This window comes from Herpailurus yagouaroundi, unplaced genomic scaffold (genome assembly GCF_014898765.1).
Source record: "Herpailurus yagouaroundi ecotype Mexico unplaced genomic scaffold, PumYag 77, whole genome shotgun sequence".
Lineage (NCBI taxonomy): Eukaryota > Metazoa > Chordata > Mammalia > Carnivora > Felidae > Herpailurus > Herpailurus yagouaroundi.
Window position 1 is genome coordinate 99073223 of NW_024412388.1, and position 13027 is coordinate 99086249.

The following is a 13027-nucleotide window of genomic DNA, read 5'->3' on the forward strand; positions in this document are numbered from 1 at the left end:
GGAAGGAAGGAAGGAAGGAAGGAAGGAAGGAAGGAAGGAAGGAAGGAGGCAGTTTCTACTTACCATAGTTTAGTACATTTACTCTTGAAACCCAGATACAATATTGTGAGGATGCTGTTGCTACTCCAGGGTGAGGCCCAGTAAGCAGGAACTGGCAGCCAGTACCTACTTGCCAGCCATGCAAATGAACTATCTCGGAAGAGAATCCACCAGTTTTACTGGGCCACCCCAGATGATAGCACATGGAGCAAAGATGAGCTTTCTCCAGCAAGTTTCCCAAATTATCAATTCATAAACACAATAAATAGTTGCCTTTAAAAAAAAATAAAAAAAAAATAAAAGTGTTTACCCATAATCAAGGGGAGGAAATTATACAAGGTATGTATAATAGGAGTCAGGAATCTTGGGGGCTAAGATTCTGCCTACCATAGACTATTTAACTTAATACAGTTATTGACATGGTTGGATTTAAATTTGTCATCTTGATGTTTTCTATTTGTCCCATCTGTTTTGTTATTGTTACCTTTTCCCTTATTTTTATGACTCCTTTTGGATTGAGCATGTTTTATAATTTCATTTTATTTACTTTGTTGACTTATTATTCATAATTCTTTGTTGTGGTATTTTAATAGTTTAAGGATTATATCTTTATCCATCTTTAACTTAATCTTAGTCTGTCTTCAGGTGATGTTATATATATCATTTTACATATGGCATAAGAACATTATAACAGGATACTCCCATTTCTGCCTCTTGGCCATTGTGCTTTTGTTATATAATTAACTTCTTCATATATTATGAGCCCTATATTATTGTTTTCCCCCTAAACATTCAGTTATCTTTAAAAAAATGTAAATAATGAGACAAAATTTTTTACACATGTAATGACCATTTCCAGTGTTCTTCAGGCTGTTGTCTATATCTAGATTTCTATCTGGTATCATTTCCTTCTGCTTATGGTGCAGATCTGTTGGTGATGAATTCTTTTCAGATTGTGATTGTGCATGTCTGTGAAAGCCTTTATTTTTCCTTCATATTTGAAAGATATTTTTGCTGGCTTAAGAATTCTGTGGATAGGTTTTTTAGTTTTTTGTTTTTGTTTTTGGCAGTACTTTAAAGATGATAATCCACTGCCTTTTAGTTTGACTTGATTGTTCCAGTGAGAAATCTCCTGTCATCCTTATCTTTGCTCTACTCTGCAGTATGTGTTTTTCTCTGGCTGCTTTTAATTTTTTTCTCTTTTTTACTGCCTTTAAGCAATTTAATTATGATGTGTCTTGGTTTGGTTTTCTTCACATTTCTTATGTTTTGGGGCTTTTTGGATCTGTAGATTTATAGCTTTGATCATGTTTGTAAACTTTTTTGGCCATTATCTTCAAGTATTTTTTTTCTGTATCCCTTGCCTTCAGGAGTCCCAACTACATATATGTTTGGGATCTTGAAGTTGTTCCACAACTCAATCATTTACTGTTAATTTTTTTTCCTCTGTGTATTTTATTTAGAATAATTTGTATTGCTATGTCTTTAGGTTTACTAATCTTTTTCTCTGCAATGTCACCTCTATTGTCAACTCATTTAAATGTATTTTTCTTCACAACCATTGTTGTTTTCACCTTTAGAAGTTCAATTTTGGTCTTTTATATCTCCATGTCTCTACATACTTAATCTTTCCTCTAATATATGGAAACTAGTTATAATACCTTTTCCCCAACTTTATTTATTGAGGGATAATTGACAAAATAATTGTATATATTAAAATTATACAACATGATGATTTTATACACACACACATACACACACAGTGGAATAATAACCAAAATCAAGATAATTAATACACCATCTTCTAACATAGTTGAGTCTTTTTTTTTGTTATGTAGTGAGAATACTTAACATCTACTCTCAGCAAATTTCAAGTATATACAATACTGTATTATTGGGCCATCTTTGGAAAAATGTCAATTCAGGTCATTTGTCTATTTTTTAATTACGTTATTTAGTTTTTTGCTATTTAGTTGTATGAGTATATATGTGTGTGTGTGTGTGTGTGTGTGTGTGTGTGTGTGTGTATGTATATATATTAGATATTACCTCCTTAACAGACCTGGTTTGCAATATTTTCTCCTTAACAGACCTGCTTTGCAAGTATTTTCTCCCATTCTGTAGGTTGCCATTTCAAGTTATTATTTCATTTGCTTTCCTGAAGCTTTTAAAACTTGATATGGTCCTACTTATTTATTTTAGCTTTTGTTACCTATGCCTTTGGAGTCCTATCCAAAAGATCATAGTCAAGACATATGTCAAAGAGCCTTTTCCTATGTTTTCTTCTAGGAATTCTAGTTTCAGGTCTTACATTTAAATTTTAATCCATTCTGAGTTCATTTTTTTTTTTTTTTTTTTTTTTTTGAGAGAGTGCACACATGAGTTGGGGAGGGGCAAAGGGAGAGGGAGAAAGAGAATCTGAAGCAGGATCCATGCCCAGCACAGAACCCAATGTGGGGCTTAATCTCATGACTGTGAGATCATGACCTGAACCAAACTCAAGAGTTGAACATTTAACCAACTGAGCTACCCAGGACCCCTGAGTTAATTTTGTTGATTAGTATAAAATGGGATCCAGTTTCCTTTCTTTGTATGTGGCTATCCTATTTTTCAATATCATTTATTCAACAGACTACACTTTTTCCTTTGTGTGTTCTTGCCCCCTTGTCAAAGATTAGTTGACCATATATGTATGAGTTTACTTCTGGGCTACCTGTTCTGTTCCATTGTTATACGTGCTTGTTTTTATGTGAGTATCATACTGTTTTGATTACTGTATCTTTGTAATATGGTTTGAAATCAGGATGTGTGATGCCTCTAGCTTTGTTTCCCTTTCTCAAGATTGCCTTAGTTTTTAGAGATTTTTGTGGTCCTGTACAAATTTTAGGATTATTTCTATTTTTTGTGAAAAATGCCATTGGAATTTTGATACAGATTGCCTTGACTTTGTAGATTGATTTGGGTAATATGGACATTTTAACACTGTTATTTCTTCTTTATTTAAAAACCTTGTTTTAAATGTTTATTTATTTTTGAGAGAGACAGGGACAGAATGCAAGTGGTTAGGGGCAGAGAGAGAGGGACACACAGAATCCAAAGCAGGCTCCAGGCTCCGAGCTGTCAGCACAGAGCCTGATGCAGGGCTCCAACTCACAAACTGTGAGATCACGACCTGGGCCGAAGTCGGACGCTCAACCGACTGAGCCACCCAGGTGCCCCAACACTATTATTTCTTCTAACCCATGAATGCAGGATAACTTCCATTAATTTGTGACTTCCTCATTTGTTTTCATCAGTGTCTTATAGTTTTTGGTGTATATCTCTTTCACTTCCTTGTTTAAATTTATTCTGAAGTATGTTATTGTTTTTTTGGTGCTATTTTATTTTTTATTTATTTATTTTTTTTTAAATTTTTTTTTTTTCCAACGTTTATTTATTTTTGGGACAGAGAGAGAGACAGAGCATGAACGGGGGAGGGGCAGAGAGAGAGGGAGACACAGAATCAGAAACAGGCTCCAGGCTCCGAGCCATCCGCCCAGAGCCTGACGCGGGGCTCGAACTCACGGACCGCGAGATCGTGACCTGGCTGAAGTCGGACGCTTAACCGACTGCGCCACCCAGGCGCCCCTTTTTGGTGCTATTTTAAATGGGATTGCTTTCTTAATTTTTCTTTCAGATAGTTTATTGTTAGTGTATAGAAATGCAATTGACTTTTGTATAATGATTTTATATCCTGCAAATTTACTGAATTCATTTATTAGTTGTAATGTTTTTTTGGTGGAGCCTTTAGAATTTTCCATATATTAGATTATGTCATCTGCAAACAGATAATTTTCCTGCTTCTTTTCTGATTCATATGCCTGGGGTGCCTGGGTGGCGCAGTCGGTTAAGCGTCCGACTTCAGCCAGGTCACGATCTCGCGGTCCGTGAGTTCGAGCCCCGCGTCAGGCTCTGGGCTGATGGCTTAGAGCCTGGAGCCTGTTTCCGATTCTGTGTCTCCCTCTCTCTCTGCCGCTACCACGTTCATGCTCTGTCTCTCTCTGTCCCCCCCCCCCCAAAAAAAAAGTTGAAAAAAAAATTAAAAATAAAAAAACCCAAAAATTCAGTAATTATTTTTTCATGCCCTTCCTCAGCCATTTATACATTAAACACATATAACGACTGCCTGCTATATACCAGGCATTCTGACTAAATAGTTATTAAACAAGTGAGTATTGAATTATCATAAGTTAGCTATCATTTATCGAGCACTTATTATATGGCAGATACTGTGTTAAGTGTTTTACATAAACACTGATACTACCTTTAAGTACGTGATGAAACAACTAAAGCTCAAGCATGCTAATGTCATAGTAAATGGCAGAGTCAGGATTTGATCTCAGATCAGTTTGACATCTTGTCAGATTTGGTCATTTACTTAAATGACTATTCTTTCACACATGTAAATTTTGTTTATTATTTTTTCAAATCCAAAGATAGAACAATAAAATATTTTGAACTAAAATATTTTAACTAATTAAATATTTTTTTTCTTTTAATCCACAACACATATGCGAATTGCTCTGGATTTCCATAAAAAAGGTGCCTTTGTTTTGTAGATGAGCAAAATTTTCTATTATCTGTAAAGGAGCATTCAGGCAAAATTTGGGACACTCAAGCCCCAAATAAATTTATTACCAAGATTTACTTAGATGATGTTGAGGGTTTTTTTTTTTTGTTATGTTTTTTCTCCTTCTGTGTGTATCCTTTGTTAATATTAATAAATATTAATAAAGGATGTATTTAAAAGGGTAATTTTATTTTGAAATTGGAGAGAGGAAAATTCATGCTGCAATAATGTCAGAGTTTCCAGGGGAATATGTTGTGAAATTGTTTGTCTAAACACATTTTATTTGGGGTTCAGTATGAATTTTCAATAGATGTTTTTTCAGATAAGAAAGCAGTAATTCAAACGCAATTATATAAACAAGAAGATCAGAGAGGAATTATCCTGAAGGGTATAAAATGAACCAAGAGCTTTTAGTCTGGGTCATTATACCGTCAGCTCACCAATGCAAAGTAAGGTAGGTGTCTACACTGAAAAGGCTTTGTGAAATGAAATGTTCTTACTTGAATTCTTTCTTCATTTTCATGATTTTAGCCAATACTCAAAAATGGCAAGTGCTAAGTGATAATTTGCTTCAATAGACTCCAAGAATTCTAATTACTGCTCCAAAATTGTTCAAAGGTGGTGGAGGTGAGTGAATGACATATATAAAGATATGAAAAACTACATTGACTTAAAGTAAGAGGAACAACTGGTCAGTTCTCTAATGAAGGCTGATTGATGTTCATGGCTTTCTCTAGTTACATTTTGATTTAAACATTTTTATCAGTGTATTAGATCCTGTCAATTACTAATGGTTATGTTTGATGATCATATACTTCTGGGAAAACTTACAGTAAATTCACTTTGGATAGTGTCTAATGTACACACCTGCCTTATAGTATATTTTGGTTTCCAGAAAAATGTTGCTTTAGTGAAGTTCTGGATTGCTCATAGGGTGGGCAATTGATTTTTTTATGGCATAGTAAGGAATTTGGAGACAAAAGATAGGCAAAGGAATTTAGCAGAGTAGAGAGCAATGTGTTTATTAAGAATGAAGGTAGTGAGAGCAAAAAAAGAGGGAGGGAGGAAAAAGGTGGGGTAAGTGGCAAAGGAAAGAATTTACTTTATGTAAGAAAAAATGTTGAAAGTGTAGACAGATGGTCATACCACTGAAAGAGGCATCTCTCATTATTAGGACCTGAAATCATGCCTTCTATTTTTAGGTGCTTAATAAATCACTTATGATGACTTTAAAGAGGCATTTAAGTTGCAGAGATGAGAATCCAGGTGACAATAAAGGAGAAATTATAGCAGATCATATAGGGAGGTATTAACTAATAGTGATTTATATAGTGTTATATAGTTATTAGTCTTTGTTCCATAGCATTCCAAGAGCTTCACACATATTGTTTTATTCTTTTTATGATTTTTAGGAAGGAGCATGTGGAAAAATGAAGGCAAATGATATTAAATTGCTCAGTTACTCATAATTGTAATGAAATCTGGAAGCAGAATTCTAGATCACTAACTCTTATAGCTCAGGGAACTGACACTGATTTATCACATAGAATCACAATCTATTTGTGCTGAAAAGACCTTCCTGATCATCTTCTAGTTCTAAGCCTTCCTTTTATAGATGAAGAAACAGGCTCAGAAAGATTCTGTGGGTGAAGTTTTACTATTTGCAATGAAGGGGAGAGAACAATTCTTACTTTTTTTTACACTCACAAAATTATACAGCTACTATTGCTTGTAATTCAGCACTTAAAAATTTATTTATTAAAAAAATTGTTTTCATTTTATTTTATATTTGCAAGAGAGAGAGAGAGACAAAATGTGAGCGAGGGAGGGGGTGGGGGCAGAGAGATGGAAACAGAATCTGAAGTAGGTTCCAAGCTCCACGCTGTCAGCGCAGAGCCTGACCTGGGGCTCGAACCCATGAACCCATGAGATCATGACCCGAGCTGAAGTCGGACACTTAACCAACTGAACCACCCAGGAGCCCCTAAAAATGTTTTTATTCATTTTTGAGAGAGAAGGAATGCAAATGGGGGAGGTGCAGAGAGAAGGGGACAGAGAATCCAAAGTGGGCCCTGTGCTGACAGGAGAGAGTCAGACGTAGGGCTCGAACTCAGGAACCATGAGATCACGGCCTGAGCTGAATGAAGTCTGATGCTTAACCGACTGAGCCACCCAGTAACTCAGCACTTTTAATTTTTCCTTTTGTTAGTTCAGAGTTTTACATTTATAAGAGGAACTCTCAAAACATATACAGTATCCATAATGAATATGGCAACAGTGGGTAAAAGTTCTAAAACAGTGTTTTATCCTACAATTAAAAAAAAATGGTTAGGTTTACTTGTCTCTTTATGTTTTCCAGATGAGAAAATAAGGCCCAGATGGATTAAATATTTTAGTCAATTTCTCATAGATCTATGGGAGATCTTGAAATAGCATTCTGTTTCCTAACTCCAGGACCAATATTCTCACCAGATCACCACAGATCTATTTTATATAGAATCACAGACAGAGCTAATAGTTAAAATATCCGAGTTAATTATTTTTTATGCAAAAACCCAGTAGTTGGCTAGATAGGCAAGAACCATATGATCATGATGGCTGAATATTTTATATCATTCTTAGAGAATCCTCTAAATCTGTGGTTTTAAAATAATGGAACCAATTCTCTACCATAGATGGAGCTCACATTTGTGAAGCACTTGAGAAAACCAGACCCATGAGCCAGAAATTCTTATATTTTCACTCCTTAACTGAAATACCAAAAAATTCCAAAGAATACTTGAATATGCAACATTTTATCCAAAAGAGTTAACCAGAAAACCCTTTTAAATGGGTTACTTCACTTCCTTGTTTATACAGAAGACGTTTTATATAATTTTGTATCTTGGAGTCATGATTTGGACTCTTTCAGAGCACTTAGAACAATGCTTTTATTATTAGTGTTCACACTTCTCTCCTTAGACTGTTAGCCCTTGAAGTCATGGACCATAGCTTATCCATTTTGTATTTCTCATCGTCTGGTTCAAATGCTCAGTATATGTTTACCTAATTTATCTGCTATAAGTCATAATAATATTATCCATCTGCTTAGAATGACCCATCAATATTGAACAGACTCTCCATTAAACAGGTTCTATTGAGATACATATTCTCCTTCTACTTGAGGCACCGTGGACCCTCTGTTATCTTCCAGGTAGTCAAACCTCATTTTATTTTCCCGGCTAACCCACAGTAGATCTGTCCTTGAATGGTATTACTCTCACTATGTCAACCTATATTTTTTGTTTCTATAATTTGTTTTAAGATAGTGCGCTCCATACATTTTCTTAGTAAAATAACTTTTATTTGTCCAACTCCACTTCTTTCAACCATCAGAGAATATTCTCAGGGTTGGAAAAGGGGGGGGGGTTCTAGATTTCTGGGTTAACCCTTTAACACCGGTTAGAATAACACTAGAATAGTTGGCCCATTCTAGGCTTTCTCTAGCTTCATCTTCCTTGACAGACATTGGATAGAATTGTATGCAAGCTTATTTGCACTGAGATGGCACTACAGTTTGATTATACATTTTCTTGGTTTCTATATGCTTTCTAATTACGACTAGTCTGTTGGCCTTTTAAACTATCGAACCAAAGATTTTAGAAAACTCCTGTTTTGAAAAGCCCCTACTGAGGCTTGTTAAGTCACTTCCTATAATTAGAGGCAGGTATTTAAACTGTTTCTACTGAATGAATTGTTTTGCGCTGAGTTGACCTTATGTGTCTGTGACTTTTCTGTTGTGATGTTTCAGGCTTTCCATTTCACTGCCCAGTGTTGTTAAGTGGCACTTGCGAGCAGGACATTTGCTATGTGAGTTCCTACACTATGACGTATATGGCTCATGGCCACATTATAAAGAAAGGTTATTGAGAGTACTAAGTATGTAAAAACACCTAATATAGGGCCTAGGACAAAGTAGGCATTCGATAAATATATATATTTACACACACACACATGCACACACATATGCACACGCACTGTAGCTCTTTCTAAATGTCCCTTCTGAATGTCCTAAAGGATTCATGTAATAGATTCTTTAATTTTGTCTTTGATTTAGCATGACTGCAATCTACGTGATGTCCGTGCTTTTTGGCCTGGCATGTGGACAAGCGATGTCTTTTTGTTTTCCAACTGAGTATATGATGCATGTCGAAAGGAAAGAGTGTGCTTATTGCCTAACCATCAACACCACCATCTGTGCTGGATATTGTATGACACGGGTATGTAGTTCATCTCACTTCTTTTAGCTGAAAATTAGATAAACCTAGACTCAGTCCATTTCTATCCAGAAAGGAAATGAGATAAATCACAACCTCATTTCGCAGACCTAACGGTCATTGGCTCCTTAGAGGTAGAGTTCCTAGGTTATAATATACGGACCTACTCCATACAGGTGGTACAGATAATTTTTACAATAGTTTTACTCCCAAAGTTTATTTAAACCTTATCTTGTTCCCACGATCAAGGATAAAAGAGGTGTGTGTGTATGTCATTTTTGTCTCTATAGGATTCAGTGTGGATATGCTGAATCGGTATTGGGGAATGGGACTAAGGAATCCTCCCCCAGTCCTATTTGTATCTATGGGATGTAAGCGAATTAACATTTTGCTTCCTCTTCTGTTCTTCCCTCAGGATATCAATGGCAAACTGTTTCTTCCCAAATATGCTCTATCCCAAGATGTTTGCACCTACAGAGACTTCCTGTACAAGACTGTAGAAATACCAGGATGCCCACACCATGTTACTCCCTATTTCTCTTACCCGGTAGCTCTAAGCTGTAAATGTGGCAAGTGTAATACTGACTATAGCGACTGCATACATGAGGCCATCAAGACAAATGATTGTACCAAACCCCGGAAGTCCGATGCGGTAGGAGTTTCTATCTAACTTCAATAGCAAGGTCACTTGCGGTTCAGTTCAATGTGTTTACCTGGAATACAATTAATAAAATACCAATATGTTTCACAATACACTGTGTACATTTTGAGTACTCTTTCATCCAAACCTATACCCACACATGCATTAGAGAGCTTAGGGGATTTAGAAGAAAAGGTCAATGAAACAGCCTTTTGAGCTCGTATAAAAGATGGTTTCCACATGGAAGGGCAGAGAGCAGGTAAAATGGCGAACAGGGATATCAGACATTGATGAAAGCCAGCCTTGAGCAGGCTTTAAAAAAAATTTTTTTTAATGTTTTATTTATTCTTGAGAGAAAGAGAGAGCATGAGTGAGGGAGGGGCACAGCAAGAGAGGGACACAGAATCCGAAGCAGACTCCAGGCTCTGAGCTGTCAGCACAGAGCCCGACGTGGGGCTCGAACTCATGAGCCGTGAGATCATAACCTGAGCCGAAGCCGTGAGATTGTGACCTGAGCTGAAGTCGTGAGATTATGACCTGAGCCGAAGTCGGACGCTCAACTGACTGAGCCACCCAGGCGCCCCCTGAGCAGGCTTTCTTAACAGAAGGCCATGAGGTTTGTCTTGATATAGAAAATGAATGTGGGGATGCTGCAGAGTTATAAGTAGAGGGTTATGTGATCAGAAAGTGAAGGAATATATGGCAACAGGGTACTGGAGACACTGACTTCCAAAGGCTAGAAGCAGGACTGGAGTGGAAATGGTGGGTAAAGAATATGTGAAATCTGCAATATAGCCTTTTATTCTAGGCTACTCAAATGCATGTGATAAAACTTCACCAAAACTCAGAGGACAGTATATTCCATTCTAAAAACTGTTCTCTTTAATTTAATTACTCTGATGGGCCACTGACTTATGAAAGTTATACGCCCAAAAGCCTAGAAAAGAGGCCATGATCATTTTACATGTGGAAGTCTAAATCCTTTGTATTCTTTCAAGTAATAGGAGACACTTTTCAGCATTTATACCAAGAGTAACTTGTGCTGCTTTGGCTTTTGATGTCCTAAAAAACTAGAAGGATTTTGAAAGATTTCAGGGACAGGGGGAGAATGCTAAGGGATTCAATAACATAGAATCATCCTAAATTTTAAACCTTCATCAATATTGAAACACTGTTATCTGGAAAATGCACTTGGTAAGTGGCCGTTTATTTTTCTTTTCCTTCCTTAGGTACTCTTTCATGAGTTTGGTTTCAACACACGTGTGATGTGAGACAGACCTAGTCTGACCTCAAAAAGACTTGACCTCAAAAAGATGATTTATCCTGTATTTGCCCATTTCTCTCCATCTAAACTGCTACCCTCAGGGTAAAAATCAATTATCAGCAGGGATGGTTACCTTTGCTGTATCCCACAGACACCGGCTACATTCAGTTGGGCATCTTGTAAATGCCCGCATGCAGACACGGGAGAGCTGGGCGAGTGCGCGTGCGTGTGTGTGCGAGTGCGCATGTGTGCAGGTGTTCAGGTGGCATAGATGGATTACCACCAAGCCCGTGCTCTGTCAATGGGGAGGGAATAGTTGCACATTTATAGACAAAGTCAGGAATCCACATTATGCTTACCTTACTGTGTTTGAGGTTGACAGTACAGTTTCCAAGTATTAATCTGGGGCTTTGGGTTCTTATATCACTTTATAACATGAACACGTTAAAGCTGCAGGATTATAACATCCCCTCTGAAAACTGTGTATCAAACATAGATCTCTGATTAATGAGTAAACTCTTTAATGTTCAAACCTAACTGGCACTAATCACGTGATTCCATGGCTTTCATGGAACCTGAAAGATATTTTCCAGCGACTTGAACTGTGACTACGCTGAGAGATTTAGGGAGGCCCCTTAAACAGACTTCCACTCAGAAGACATTGCATAAATTAGCTTCCTATACCTGTAGGGAGGAGGCTAGGCCTGGACATGGCTGTGGTGGGCCTATACCATCATGGGCCACAGAACCCTAGAATGGCATATCAGAGACAACTTGTCTCCACCCACTGAAGGCAATCCACTTAGAATAGGGGCACGTATAAGTTATACTGAACTATTTTTAAAAGTGAAGTAGTCTAAGACAATCCTTAGGAGAAGGGTTCGGGATCGGCACGATCAACAATTTGCCTCAACTGGATCTAGAAACACGTGTATATGGAAATGCTCTTTTGGAGGATATCGATGTTCTTTGGGTTTAAGAGAGGCGGAATGAATAGAGAGTTCAGAAATGGGAAATAAAGAATCATTGCTGGTGGAATAAGGGAAAGATGGAGACTTTGGAACATCTTCTGAAGTGGTTTTTAATTCAACCTAAAGTTTAAAGGAGTCAGTTCTTGACAGAAGTTTGAGACTCAGGTCTGTAAAAAACCCTTTTGTTCCTCATTTGACTCTGAAATATAAAGAGTTTTTTCATAAGTAAATGGATCTGGGATCAGTGCAGCCGCCATCTCTGCTTTTCTAATAGCCAAACTCTTCAGAAGTATGTAAGAAAGAGAAATAAAAGGCATCCAAATTGCAAGTAACATTGTCACTATTTGCAGATGACATGATACTACATATAGAATACCTTACAGACTCCACCAAAAACCTGTTAGAACTAATAAATAAATTCAGTAAAATTGCAGGGTACAAAATCAATCTACAGAAACCTGTTGCACTGAAAACAAACACTAAAAAACCCCACAAAATTATCAGAAAGAGATTAAGAAAACAATCCTATTTTCAATTCTATCAAAAAGAAGAAAGTATTTAGGAATAAGTTTAACAAAGGAAGTGAAAGACACTGAAAACTCTAAGACATTGATGAAAGAAATTGAAGAAGCCACGAATAAATGGGAAGATATTCTGCTCATGGATTGGAAAAATGAATATTGTTAAAATCCACACTAGCCAAAGCAATCTACATGTAGATTCAGTGCAATCCTTATTAAGACGCAAGTGGCGTTTTTCACAGAACCAGAGCAAACAATTCTAAAACTTAAAACTTGTGTGGAACCACCACAGTCCCTGAATAACCAAAACAACCTTAAAAAATATTTTTGTTTTATTATGGAAGTGTAGTTGACATATGATAGCATATTAGTTTCCGATGTACAACACAGCGATTCAACAATTCTCACTATACATACAACTAAATATAAGACATATTTATATGACATATGTTGTATACACTACAATATATATTACTCAGTACTTACCACAATAAGTGTAGTCATCATCTGTCATCATACAATGTTATTCAATATATTGACTATATTTTGTATGCTGTACTTTTCATCCCCATGAGTTATTTATTTTATAACTGGAAGTTTGTTCCTCTTAATCCCCTTCATCTACTTCACCCATCCTGCCACTCCCCTCCACTCTGGCAACTACCAGTTTATTCTCTGTATTTATGAGTCTGTTTTATTTTGCTTGCTGTGTTTTTTTTTTTCCTTT

General features: G+C 36.7%; 1 protein-coding gene and 1 long non-coding RNA gene across 2 annotated transcripts; both read left to right on the top strand.

The window, feature by feature from the left end:
• Nucleotides 1-4707: 4707 nt before the first annotated feature.
• TSHB (thyroid stimulating hormone subunit beta) lies at nucleotides 4708-9655 on the top strand. The gene is made up of 3 exons (XM_040471400.1): nucleotides 4708-5275; nucleotides 8745-8907; nucleotides 9320-9655. Exons 2-3 carry the CDS (start codon nucleotides 8746-8748, stop codon nucleotides 9572-9574), a joined length of 417 nt encoding a protein of 138 aa, XP_040327334.1. The 5' UTR covers nucleotides 4708-5275; nucleotide 8745; the 3' UTR covers nucleotides 9575-9655.
• Nucleotides 9656-10116: 461 nt separating this feature from the next.
• Nucleotides 10117-10930, top strand: LOC121018721 (uncharacterized). The gene is made up of 2 exons (XR_005785304.1): nucleotides 10117-10160; nucleotides 10774-10930. It is a non-coding gene; the product is annotated as an uncharacterized LOC121018721 (long non-coding RNA).
• The last annotated feature ends 2097 nt before the right edge of the window (nucleotides 10931-13027 follow it).